The following is a 14,246-nucleotide window of genomic DNA, read 5'->3' on the forward strand; positions in this document are numbered from 1 at the left end:
AAAAAAAAAAAAAAAAAAAAAAAAAAAAAAAAAAAAGAAAGAGGTTTAATGGACTCACAGCTCCACATGGCTGGGGAAGCCTCACAGTCATGGTGGAAGGCAAGGAGGAAGAAGTCACATCTTATGTGGATGGCGGCATGCAAAAAGAGAGAGGCTATGCAGGCAAACTCCCATTTTTTAAAACCATCAGATCTCACGAGACTCATTCACTATCATGAAAACAGCGCAGGAAAGACCTGCCCCCCATAAGTCAATCACCTCCCACCGGGTTCCTCCCATGACACATGGGAATTGTGGGAGTTACAATTCAGGATGAGATTTGGGTGGGGACACAGCCAAACCATATCAACAACAGACACACATTACTGACCACACAGATTTAAATTGATGTAATTTTCTGTACTGAAAAAAATAATTTAAAGCCCAACTTTTATCCCTTTTCATCTCTTCCTCTCCAGAACCAGCCACCATTCTAAAGTCTATACACACACTTGTATACTTTCACTACACATGTTAGTATTCATATAACATTGCTTTATGTGTTTTTAATTCTTACTGAAATAGAATCATGGATGTATCATGTCATAACTTGTTTTTTTCCACTCAGCAGTATGTTTGGAGGTTTATCCATGTTAACAGAGTATAAATCTAGTTCATTATACTGAATGAATGAAAATGAATTTTTCATCTGTTAGACTACTGTGGACAACAATATTGTTTCCACCTTTTCATATAATAGATAGTGCTGTGATATATACCCTTGTATGATTGTTCTTGTGCATGTGTGGAGTTCCGTAGGATATCTATGTAGAGTAGAGTTAAAAATGCTGGTAGTAATGTGCTCCCTTTGATTCTCAATAGAGAGTTATTGATTTATTCTCCACACTGACTTACTGTTTATATTCCTACCAGCATAGTGATAGAGTTCATATTTTCTTTTCTTTTTTTTTTAAGACAGGGTCTTGCTCTGTCACCCAGGCTGGAGTGCAGTGGTGTGAACATGGCTCACTGCTGCCTCAATCTCCTAGGTTCAAGTGATCCTCCTGTTTCAGCCTCCCAAGTTGTTGGGACTACAGGCACACATCACCACACTCAGCTAATTTTTAAAAATATTTCTAGAGTTGGGGTCTTCCATGCTGCTTAGCCTGAACTCCTGGGCTCAAGCAATCTTCCTGCCTCAGCCTCCCAAAGTGCTGGGATTATAGGCATGAGCCAGAGCGCCTGGCCTGAGCTACTCTTCATATGTTCATTGGACATACGAATCCTGCCTTCTGTGATTGCTTTTGCATATTCATTGTCCATTTTTTTGTGTTCTTAGTGATTTTTGGCTTTTTTTGTATTCTGGATGTTAATCTTCTAATAGTTATATGCATTGTCATTATCTTTCAATGATTGTCTTTAAACTTTGTATATGATGTCTTGTATTGAACAAGAGCTTGCTGGGTTTTTTTTTTTACTTTTTTTTTTTTTTTTTTTTTTTTGAGACGGAGTCTCGCCCTGTCGCCCAGGCTGGAATGCAGTGGTGCCATCTTGGCTCACTGCAACCTCTGCCTCCCGGGTTCAAGCGATTCTCCTGCCCCAGCCTCCCAAGTAGCTGGGACTACAGGCGTGCGCCACTATACCCAGCTAACTTTTGTATTTTTAGTAGAGACGGGGTTTCACTATATTGGTCAGGCTGGTCTTGAACTCTTGACCTCGTGATCCGCCCGCCTCGGCCTCCCAAAGTGCTGGGATTACAGGTGTAAGCCACCGTGCCCAGCCAAGAGCTTGCTGTTTTAATCTAGTGAAAATTTCTCTCTCTTTTCCTATTGAAGCTTGTGGTTTTAGGGCCTGTTTAACAAAGTCTTCTATGCCCCAAGATCACAAACATGTTCTTTCATATTCTCTTGTAAAGATTTACATTTTTTCTCTTCACATTTAAGCTTTTCTTTAATATATTTTGTTTGAAGTTTGACATACGTAAACTTTCAGTCTTTGTCTCAAAATGTATTTTGCCTCATTCTAGAATGATAATTCAGCCAGGTTGACAGTTACTTCCTCCTAGGTTGACAGCTCCTTGAGGATCTCATTTGTGCCTTCTGACTTTCCATATTGAGAAATTTATTATTGACATATTTGTTTTATTAGAGGTCATCTTTTTTCTCTAGTTGCCTTTAAGATTCTTCTTTTTGGCCCTGGTGTTTTACTATTTTAACTACAATGCTTTTAGATAAGAATTCATTTTTATTTAGTCTGTTCAAGGCTCTCTGTTCTTCTTGAAACAAGATTTATATTTTTGCTCAATTTTGGAAAATTCTAAGTTTTGCCTTTCCTCCAATCTCTTTATTCTCTCTTCCTAAAGCTCTTGTCAGAAATGTGTTCAATCATTGCAGTATAGCCTCTGGCTCTCTTAAAATTCCTTCCTATTTTCTGTCATATATATATATATGACATACATATGTATATACATACACACATATATGTATATACATACATATACATACACACATATACATACACGTATATACATATATACGTGCATGTATATACATGTACATACATATATACACGTGTATACATATGTATCTGTCATATATGTATGTCTGTGTATGTACTTTTTTTAAACCTCACCTTTTTTTTTTTTTTTTTTTGAGACGGAGTCTTGCTCTGTCGCCCGGGCTAGAGTGCAGTGGCCGGATCTCAGCTCACTGCAAGCTCCGTCTCCCGGGTTCACGCCATTCTCCTGCCTCAGCCTCCTGAGTAGCTGGGACTATAGGCGCCCGCCACCTCGCCCGGCTAGTTTTTTGTATTTTTTAGTAGAGACGGGGTTTCACCGCGTTAGCCAGGATGGTCTCGATCTCCTGACCTCGTGATCCACCCGTCTCGGCCTCCCAAAGTGCTGGGATTACAGGCTTGAGCCACCGCGCCCGGCAACCTCACCTTTTTTTAAACACACTTTTTTAAAACCTCATCTCTACACACACACTTTTTTTAAACCTCACCTCTACACACACACTTTTTTTAAACCTCACCTCTACAGTAGGGGGTACATCTCTTTATAGATGATGGATTTTGTGATAATTTTCTCAGTCATATATTCTAAGTCTCTTCAGACTATGTCAAATTTGCTGCTTAATTTGGCCACAGCAATCTGCATTTAATGACTTTTTGGTTGTTTGTTGGAAGTCCCTTATGATTCCTTTTCAGATCTGTCCTTTTGTTCTCAAAGTACTGTATTCTTTCCCTTTGATTTCAATTTCTTCTTTTTTAAATCACTAATCATTTTAAACACATTATGGTAAAATATCTTTCAGATTGCTGCATTATCTCACTTTCTTAGGGTATTCTCTCATTTGATGTGATGAGTACTCCTCCTTGTGGTAGAGTGTTCCTTTGTGTTATTTTTATTTATTCATTCATTCTTACTAATTAGTTGTTATCAGACTTTCTTTTTTTAACGTACTTGTGGGAATCTCTTTGGCCTGACTGGTAGGTAGGTAGGTAGACAGACACACAGATTGGAGACTGACTGTCATGTTAATTTCTTGGCTAGACCTGCTCCACAATGCAAATTAGTATAAACTCAGACTCAAAACCTGCTTAAGGTTGATTTAGGTTTGTCATGCAAGACCTCTTATTTCTATATGTAACCGGAAAAAGAAGCTTCCTAGTCCTTTCTCTGACTTGAGATTTTCCTGGTCTACTTTTCCCCAGAGGTACAAGCTTTTCCCTGTCTATTCTGGAGTATCTACCAATGCACAGCCTCTCATGGAGCCCTTATAAAGAAATTCTAAGCCCCTGGACACCTAATTCTTTCCCTTCTCCCTGCTCCTGAAATTTCTCTATTTAAAAAAGAAATTATGGTTAGCATAAACTCCAAGACAAAGTATAATTTTAAACAGTGTACTAAAGCATACATATTGAGCTTCTGAGCATAAATAGAATGTTGAAAGTTAATAATAAATTTAAAGTGGAAAATGACCATTCTATCAAAGCCTGGCTGGGTTACATGGCCAACAATGTTTACTCTTTTTTTCCAATGTTGCTTTTTTCCAAACACGTATCTTTCCTTTCATTTGGGTCTGTTTGGAAAGGAATAGGAGGTGAAAAGAATATCATCAACTCCTCCTAAGGGCAAGACCAAGATATTTTCAGCTTTATATACCCTGACTCACAAAGTAAACATTCCACTTCAGCATCAAAAACACTGAGCTCTAAATGACTGAGCATGGTCCTCAGCTTGGCCAACATGTTAGCACAGTCACAAGGGGCAAGTCAGTGACAGCTTCACTATCCCTTTTCCCATTCAGGGGCTACAGCCCATGGCTATGTTAACTCTGTGACAGTCAGAAACCGAAATCCAATACTTGTAACCTGGCAACAATGGGGCAGAGTGTCATACCAGCTCTAAAGGATGTAGTTCTTTTTTCTCTACAGCTTTACAATATAAAGCAGTGAAAAACAACTCTTTGCATAAGCATACATCATCACCATTAGAGACAAAACCAAAAGTCAGATCAACACAGTCTCAGAGGCTGCCAATTTCTCTTAGTATAACATCTAAAATGTTAATGTGACCCGTAAGGCACAGCCAGACACACCTATCTCTCGGGCCTCATCTCTGTCACTCTCCTCTGCCATCTGCCTCTATGTTGCAGCCACCGTGCTCCTAGTCAGCTCCCGAAATTCCTCACGCTCTCCCCCACCAAAAAAGGAACAGTATTTCTGTCAAAAATGCTCTCCACACCCAGCCCTGAGCTCTGTTAACTACAACTGACACTTCCAGTCTCTCTTCCAATACTGCTTCCTGGGAGCTCTCTCTGATACTGCAGTGTAGGTCAGATTTCTTGGTAAAAGACTATGATGGAACTAGGTTCCTTCCTTCGGTTCCCGTAATTAGATTTTCATTGGGATAATTAGTTGATTAATGTGCATACCCCCCTCTAGATTAGAAGCTCTATGAGAACAGAGACCATGTCTATGTGGGGATCCTCACTGCCTATTCAATGAATTTAAACTGAGCAGATGGCCGGGCGCGGTGGCTCAAGCCTGTAATCCCAGCACTTTGGGAGGCCGAGACGGGCGGATCACGAGGTCAGGAGATCGAGACCATCCTGGCTATCACGGTGAAACCCTGTCTCTACTAAAAATACAAAAACTAGCCGGGCGAGGTGGCGGGCGCCTGTAGTCCCAGCTACTTGGGAGGCTGAGGCAGGAGAATGGCGTAAACCCAGGAGGTGGAGCTTGCAGTGAGCTGAGATCCGGCCACTGCACTCCAGTCCGGGCGACAGAGCGAGACTCCGCCTCAAAAAAAAAAAAATAAATAAATAAAATAAAATAAACTGAGCAGATGTACAGAAGAATTCAAACCAGAAAATTTAAACCAGAATAAGAATTTTACTCAGTCATCCATTTCCAATTTTAATAGTATATTTGTCTTTGGCCTACAGGTGACTGGGGAAAAAAAAATGTTTTTTAAATGTGTGGGTTGTAGAGTAAAATGGAAACAAACTGAGGGTCTGTCAATGTAGCAGTTGTTGACCAGACATCTGTCAAGAATGATACAAACAGGGTGGCCAGGGGTGATGGTTCATGCCTGTAATCCCAGAGCTTTGGGAGGCCAAGGTGGAAGGGAGGATTGCCTTAGCCTAGGAGTTTGAGACCTGCCTGGGCAACATGGCGAAAACCCGTCTCTACCAAAAATACAAAATTAGCTGGTGTGGTGGTACACACCTGTGAGCCCAGTGACTTAGGAGGCAGAGGGGGAGGATCGTTTGAGTCCAGGAGGCAGAGGTTGCAGTGAGCCAAGATGGCGCCACTGCACTCCAGCCTGGGCGACAGAGGGAGACCCTTTCTCCAAACAAACAAACAAAAACCAAAAAAGAATGATAGAACAGGGTTTGGCTGGGCTGAAAGAGTGGAGAAAGTTGAAAACGTTCTTAGAATAGGGGAGTTGATTTTTTTTTTTAAGTTAAAGAAGAAAAAGAGGAAAAAGAAAGTTTGAAACAAATGCCAGGATTTGTATTCAAATGAGACAAGGTATCCATGACAACTCAATAAAGAGTCCCTTGAGGTCAGTCAGTACATTAGCCTATTAAAGGCTTTAAAAGATCACACAGTAAAGAAAACCCTTTGAATTTGTTTAACCCTACATTCCTCAAACTTTTTTGGATCTGAATTTTCCACTCATATAACACATTTTGTAAAATGAAATAGTAAAGTTCTGAGCATCAGACTGAATATAGATAGGATGCCTTCAAGACCACTCTGGGCAACATAGTAAGTCTCTACAAAAAAAAAAAAAAAAAAAAATACAAAAATTAGCTGGGCATTGTGGTACATGCCTGGAGTCCTAGCTACTAAGGAAGCTAAGGCAGGAGGATGGCTTAGGGTTAGGAACTCAAGGCTGCAGTGAGCTATGACTGCACTATCACTACACTCCAGCCTGGGTGACAGAGCCAGACTCTGTTTTTTAAATTCATAAAAAATAAATAAAGGATACCTAGGTTCTAGTCTTAACTCTGCTGGACTTCCAATTCCCTCACCTGAAATACAACGGTTAGGTTAGACAATTTCTAAGGTCTTTTCAGCCTGAGATTTTACAACTTTGGAGCATGTTCTCAAATGCATGTGGAAAAAAACAAACAAACATGCACTATGTAAGTTGTTTATCCCATTAAGGAATAAATTTTGGATTGTGAAAATACCTCTGCAGTAAGATGCACGATTTACATACTGGCCAGAAAGGGCAAAGTAGGACACTGTAGTTGACACACGGCCCAACTATGTGCTCTGTTATAACTTTTTTTTCTACTGAGTTAACAGGATAAACAACATCAGAAATAGACATAATGCACCCCAGGATTGAAAACTCTCCAGTAAGTAGTTTCCTTCTCATTCAAGTTCTGACTCCAGGCTTTGTTCTGGCTCACTCACCCACAGGTAGAGCTTTGCACATTTTGCCTGCATGTGTGATCATCTACCTTCCAAGATTTATCTACAAATGCCTTCTTAAACATCAAATTAGAAATGTTCAGAAACTTCTGAAAAGAACAAAATCAACTCAGAAATGCTAACGATTATGCCAATGATGAGGAAATCAAAGAAGTAATTACAGATAAAAGGTTTTCAGTTTTTAAAAAGCAATTATGTCATGTAGGTTGCTATTTTGGAAGGATGGAGCAAGAAAGATCATTCGATACCAGATAAGCTGTAATGTTGCATTATGATTTTTTAGGAAAAAATTATATAGAAATGTATGAGTTTCCCTGTTTTTCCTCTTTATCATTTCCCTTTATGGGCACATAAAATCCTAAGAGATTTGACAGTCTTCACTTTTTACCATATCCTAATCTGTTGCTTCACTTAATCTATATAGGAAAGAGGAGACGGAAGGTACTTCTGCCTACTCATATGTAAAAATTCACAAATACGCATCTATAAAAATATGCAGTATGGTATTGAATCATAAGCACAAATACCTGTCATACTAAATTTTGCAACTATTTTTGTTTCTAGGTCTGCCTGAACATTTCCAATATTAAAGAAAAGATCAACCAAAGGTCCAGATCTACAAAATCACCTGCATTTCAATCTGAAATGAAATTCTTGGCAATGGATTCAAATGTATACATGCTATGATTGCAATTTTTGGAAATTGGCATCACATTTTCAACAAAACTCTAAGATTAATGACATTTATTAAAGAAAAAATAAAAGAAATAAAAACTTGCTAAAAATTCTTCTGGAGTCTATTCAAAATAATCTGATAAAAGTCTCTCTGGATTTCAAAAAGGCATGAGAAGTGAGTATTAATTAGCTATTTAATTAGTGTTAGATTTTAAGCTGTGACAACTATATCCTCACATTTTAGCAGAATGACTAGCACAAAACAGGTCTCAAGTAATGTTTTTAATGACTAAAGTGCTTATTTTCACTATCACAATGATTTTATATCAAATTTATAATTCAGTAAACTGTGCCTTTATGTGTCCTATGTATTCATCATATTGAGAATCCAGCTTAAGTCATTAACACTGTTATGTCATTTGTCACATTATACATGTACTTTATTCATCTAAGCATAAATCTGATCTCTTTTGCTAGTTGCTGTTCAACCTTAAAACTGCTCTTGACCTTAATAGACTAATGTTATATAATATTACATACTCTGATATTACATACAAGTAAATACAGCCAGTACTCAGAGAAAATAAGTCACGCAGATACAGAAAAATAGCCATGTTACAAAAGAATAAAGAAACAAAAGGTTACCAGAGAATAAAAACTAGTTATCTGTATCTAGACTTATGAAAATTATTTGAGGACTTCAATTCCTCCATTTGCCCTGAAAAAAAACATTTAAATGAAGTATCATAAACTATCAATAACCCTTAAATTTGTATCATAAACTATCAATAACTTTTATCATTCAAGATTAAGTAAAAGCTTAATTTTTTTTTTTTTTTTTTTTTTTAGACAGGATCTTGCTCTGTCACCCAGGCTTGAGTCCAGTGGCACAATCTTGGCTCACTACAGTCTCAACCTCCTGGGCTCAAGCAATTCTCCCACCTCAACTTCCCAAGTAGCTGGGACTATAGGCATGTGCCACTCACCTCTGGTTAATTTTTGTATTTTTCTTTGTAGAGACTGGGTTTTACCATGTTGCCCAGGCTGGTCTCGAACTCCTGGGCTCAAGCAATCTATCCACCTCAGCCTCCCCAACTGCTGAGATTATGGCTATGAGCCACTGCGCCCAGCCAAAAACAATTCTTATTTTTAGATTATGGTCTTCTATTGAGTTTTGGGGGGTTCACAGTCAAAATGGATCTGGGAAGTTAGTTTAAAAGTTGTTAGGCAAGTAACTCCCTTTAGCAAGCTCATGTGTTAGGACTGTGCCCTCTTGTACAACCTATCTCACAGAAAGCACTCAGGTATGTATTCCTTCCTTTTTGACTTTATCATTTTATTTATTTAGAGACAGGGTGTTGCTCTGTTGCCCAGGCTGAAGTACAGTGACACAATCATGGCTCACTGCAACCTCAACCTTCGGGGCTCATGCAATCCTCCCACCTCAGCCTCTCAAATAGTTGGGAACACAGGTGCAAGCCGCCATGCCCAGCTAAGTTTTAAATTTTTTGTAGAGATGGGATCTCCCTATGTTGCCCAGACTGATCTCAAACTCCTGGGCTCAAGTGATATTCCCACTTCAGCCCACCAAAATGCCGAGATTACTGGTATGAGTCACTAACTTGCCTATCTATTGCTATTTAAATACTGTTTTAAAAGTTTCTTTCACACATACAACATCAAGAACATCACTCACTGATCCCTTAACCCTCTAAGGCATAATTCCTTTTTAAAAGAATTAGAGAAACCCTGTCTTCTACTAAAAATACAAAATTAGCCAGGCGTGGTAGAGCATGCCTATAATCCCAGCTGCTCGGGAGTCTGAGGCGGGAGAATCGCTTGAACCCGGGAGGCGGAGGTTGCGGTAAGCCAAGATCACGCCATTGCACTTCAGTCAGGGCAAAAAGAGTGAAACTCCGACTCAAAAAAAAAAAAAAAAAAAGATTAGAGATAGGGTCTCACTCTGTCGCCGAGGGTGGAGTATATGGCACAATCACAGCTCACTGTAACCTCAAATTCCTAGGCTCAAGTGATCCATCTCAGCCTCCCAAGGAGCTGGGCTAACAGACGTGCACTATCATGCCCGGTTATTAATATTATTATTTTTTGGTAGACAGGGGTCTTGCTATGTTGCCCAGCCTGGTCTCAAGGGATCCTCCAAGGCCTCTCAAAGTGCTAGGATTATAGATGTGAGCCACCATGCCCGGCCTGACACATTTCCTTAGCATTATCTAACACTGTGGGATTTGTTTAAAAAACTTTCCTCATAGAGAGACGCTCCATAGGCATTTCACATTGTTTTACATATTTTTAGAAAATCCTGCCTGGTTCCTTTAATCTTTCATGCATTTCTGTTCTAGGGAGAAAATAAAAGTGCATGTTCTCTTTATTCATGTTGATTACGTACTCCCTAAAAACCTGATGGGAACTCATACCTGAATGTTCTAACCTTCACTATTGTCCCACTGGACCCTGACTGTGAGAAGCTGCGTGCCAGGGAGATCCTCTCAAATATAGTTTACTGGATCTCTCTTTGTGCGATTCCCATTGCAATCTGTAACCTATGAAAAAGCACTTTAAGAGCCACAAGAAATGTATCCATGTGATTGTTTACAGTGAACACAAGAAAACATTCTTCTTTCTTCTCCCCAGGGAAAACTAGGAGCCTAAATGTTGCTATCCTCACACTAAGTGATCTAACAACAGAGGGTTAACACAAGAAGAAAAAGATAAGAAACTATTCTTTCCAGCAGTCTCTGATTTCATTATGAAAGCAACTCCCCAAAAATTGGGATTTTGGATTTTTTCCTGAGCAAATAGGTAATGCACATTTTCTTTTCTTTCGCCTTTTCTAATTTGCCTTTGGGCTCTTGACCCAAGAAACGGCATCTGATTACCTATCAGAGAGAATAACAAACCTAAATTGATGACTGACATTTTAACAGACTGAACAGCAGTATTTCACCACTGAAATCCTGGACAATTTTCTAAGAGCTCTTTTTACAAGTAGGCTTCATAAATAGCCAGGACATTGAGGATTTAATTATGAAATCAGAATGCTTGATTCACGACCCTCTTTTCGGAGCCAAATACCTCTTCATTCTCAGACTCACTGTCTTGAAAGTGCAATCACAAGCACTTACCTTGTTTATTTCCCAGTCTTCCTCCAACTTTTCCACTGCAGCTGATTCCTGAGTAGACTCCTGCACATCAGAAGTGGCCTGCTTCTCTCTGCCTGGCAGAGTAAACTTTTCTTTCTTCTCTGTTGAGCGTTTTGATTTGAGAATGCTGTTGAGACAACATTCCATCTCCTGCTTAGCAGATTCAAGTCTGTTTTCCAAATCTTTTTGTTTACACTTAAGTGATTTTATATCATCTTTAATAATCTTCTGCCCCACTGAAGATGTATTTTGCTTGACGGATTTTGCTAAAGCTAAAATCTTCTTTAATGTGCCATCTTGTAAACTGAGTCTATTCTCTAGTTCCTATGAGTGGAGAAAAGATTGTTATATCTCCATTCAATTGCCACAAAAGTTAATTGACTTTTGTAAATCACAGAGTACTCTTGCTTCACCAGTGGAAATATTTAAAAACTTAACAACTTATATCACACAGAAGAAACTTGAGCAAAATGTAAACCCATGTTGCATCTTGGATCATATTCTCAAAATAGGTATTTTAAGATACTAAAATGTTTGCAACAAGTAATTTAGAATATTTTCACAGCACAGTTCTTACAACACAGGAGGCAATCAATAGATATTCCTTGAATACATATGTTTTGTTCAAGATACCTCTTTGTCATACAATCAAAACACTGAATAATAGGTGCCTATTATGTGAAAAGTATTAAAAAGAATAATCATTTAGAATGTACCCACGTGAATCTAATGCTAATATTTAAAATTCAGAGCAAAACTTTGTGTTGATGAGAAATTCATCTAGTGTACTATCTTAAATATAGCAGAAAATCAATAATTAATAAATGTGTAAACAAATATGACTAATTTTAAAACTCTAGACTCAAAAGGAATTTGACGTACTGCAGCAGCTACTTTGAACTAGAATAAATCCAGGTGAACGATGTACAATTTATCAGTCATTATCCTAATGGGCTACACAAGAAGCATTCACTCAATCATTCATTCATCCAACTAACAGCCAAGTACTAGTATAGATTTTGAAGTTACATAAAGGAGTAACATACAGGCCTTTCAAGGTCCTACAGTCTAGTGGGTAAAACTGTCTCTGAGGGCCCACTAAATGAGGGTCAATTCAAATTATAAATGGATTTGTCCACTAAAGAAAGACATTCTCATTTATTATGACTGGTCAGAGCTTTAATTACCTAAGAGTCTTCTGAATACCAGTGGAATTTCTGACAGAGGACACTGATTCATTATGTTGTAATTAACATTGATTTTTTTTTTTTAAATGTCTATCATGTCTGGACACTGTTTAGTACCTGCAGTTTCTGCAATTTTTCCTCAACCGCTATTTGATCCACAGGCTTATCAGAAAAACTGACAAATTCCTTGGAGAAATTATCCAATGTGGTATTCAGGTCTGTGACGCAAACCTGGTATGAATCATGTTCTCGAACGTGACCTTCCAAGTTTTGCACAGAATCCTAAAAATAAAGCCACAGACAATTTACAAACTATTTCACTCTGATTTTTTTCACTCACAAAATAATTAAATGACGAATAAATAGCTGTTTACAAGTTTCATCTTGAAACAGGAATAGGGCTATAAATTAGAGTTATGATTTTAGAGTTTGAGATATTTCATGCAAAGTCTCCATCTCCCCCTGGCCAAAAATGACTCTTATTGGAAACAATTTGTTTTTTACATACTTCTTTGCCTTCATTTCCCCTTCATGAAGATAATTTATTTGTCAAGATGTTTATAAAATGAAATAGCTACAAATTATATCATTACATCCCAAACATTCATGATAAAGTAGCTTCCTTAATTATCCTTTGCAATAAAACCAAACTACCAATTTCCACACTTGGAAATGAGAACATATGAGATCAAACTAACCTCAGATTCATGTCTTAAGAATCAAACTCCAAACTTGTGTGTTAGGAAAATGTAATCCTAACTCAAAAGTAAAACCACCTTTAGTTTCTCTCCCTGGGATAGGAAAATACAATGACCACAGCTAATCAAAAAGCAGCAACTACTAAACAATTTACAGAAGAACAGGTCTATCTTAACCCCTGCCCAACTTTTGCTATCTGGACAAGCAGGATTTCTTACCCAGGCAATCTTTACATGGCATTCGGCTTTCAGTGTACGAAAAATTATAAACAGTTCTATTAAAAGAATATATTCCCTCAGGACAAGCTGACATTTTACCTCATAATTATTATTACTATTATTTTTTGAGACGAAGTCTTGCTGTGTCACCAGGCTGGAGTGCAACAGTGCAATCTCGGCTCACTGCAACCTCCACCTCCTGGGTTCAAGTGATTCTCCTGTCTCAGCCTCCCGAGTAGCTGGGACTACAGACACCCGCCACCATGCCCAGTTAATTTTTGTATTTTTAGTAGAGACGGGGTTTCACCATGTTGACCAGGATGGTCTCGATCTCCTGACCTCGTGATCCACCTGCCTCGGCCTCCCAAAGTGCTGGAATTACAGGCGTGAGCCACCGCGCCCAGACTACCGCGTAATTATTTTACTGAAGATCAGGCAGGAAGAGCTGAGGGAGGGGCACTGATAAGAAGGTGGATATAAGATAACTGACATAAACTACTAACAATAGATGACGGATGGATGGATAATACTGACACTGTCACCTTCATAGAGATGCCTGAAAAATCTTAACCTATTCTACCCCTAAAGAGGGGAATTTTGATGAAAGAATATAGTATCATCATCAAATAATACAATAGCAAAATGAGCTGGATTTATTCCTCCATCCTTGAGAGTTAGGATTTTCATCTAAAAATTATAAATTAGGAGCTGGGCGCGGTGTTCATGCAGGTAATCTGAGCTATTCCAGAGTCTGAGGCAGGAGGATTATATGAGGCCAGGAGGTCTAGACCAGCTTGGGCAACAAAGCGAGACCCCATTTCTACAAAAATAAAAAAATTAGCTGGGTGTGGTGAGATAGGCTGATGTGGGAGGACTGCTTGAGCCTAGGAGTTCGAGGCTGCAGTGAACTATGATTGCAACACTGTACTCTAGCTTGGGTGACAGAGCAAGACACTGTCTCTAAAAACAAACAAACAAAAAAATAAATAAACAAGATCAATTAAATTAGAAAGCCCTCAGTTTACCAAGAGAACAACAGGCCAGATGTGCTGCTCACATCTGTAGTCCCAGCACTTTGGGAGGCCAAGGCAGGAGGATCGCTTGAGTTCAAGATTTCAAGACCAGCCTGGGCAAAATGGCAAAACCCCATCTCTAAAAAAGTACAAAAATGAGCCAGGTGTAGCGGTGCATGCCTGGAGTCCCAACTACTCGGGAGGCTGAGGCAGGAGGATCACCTGAGTCCACAAAGGTTGATGCTGCAGTGAGCTGAGATCATGCCACTGCATTCCAGTCTGGGCAAAGAGAGAGACCCTGTCTCAAAAAATAAATAAAATAAAATAAAATAAAATAAAATAAAATAAAATAAAATAAAA

The 14,246-nt window shown here is 38.8% G+C and overlaps 1 protein-coding gene across 2 annotated transcripts in view; it reads right to left on the reverse strand.

Moving 5' to 3' along the window:
- SYNE2 (spectrin repeat containing nuclear envelope protein 2) overlaps positions 1–14,246 on the reverse strand; it is a 380,145-nt gene that overhangs the window by 188,867 nt on the left and 177,032 nt on the right. For both annotated transcript variants that reach the window (XM_023232104.2, XM_023232093.3), the window contains exons 44-45: positions 12,074–12,238; positions 10,752–11,093 (exon numbers count right to left, since the gene is read on the reverse strand). In XM_023232104.2, the coding sequence (XP_023087872.2) occupies positions 10,752–11,093; positions 12,074–12,238 (507 nt within the window). The remainder of the gene's footprint in view (positions 1–10,751; positions 11,094–12,073; positions 12,239–14,246) is intronic.

This window comes from Piliocolobus tephrosceles, chromosome 6 (genome assembly GCF_002776525.5).
Source record: "Piliocolobus tephrosceles isolate RC106 chromosome 6, ASM277652v3, whole genome shotgun sequence".
NCBI lineage: Eukaryota > Metazoa > Chordata > Mammalia > Primates > Cercopithecidae > Piliocolobus > Piliocolobus tephrosceles.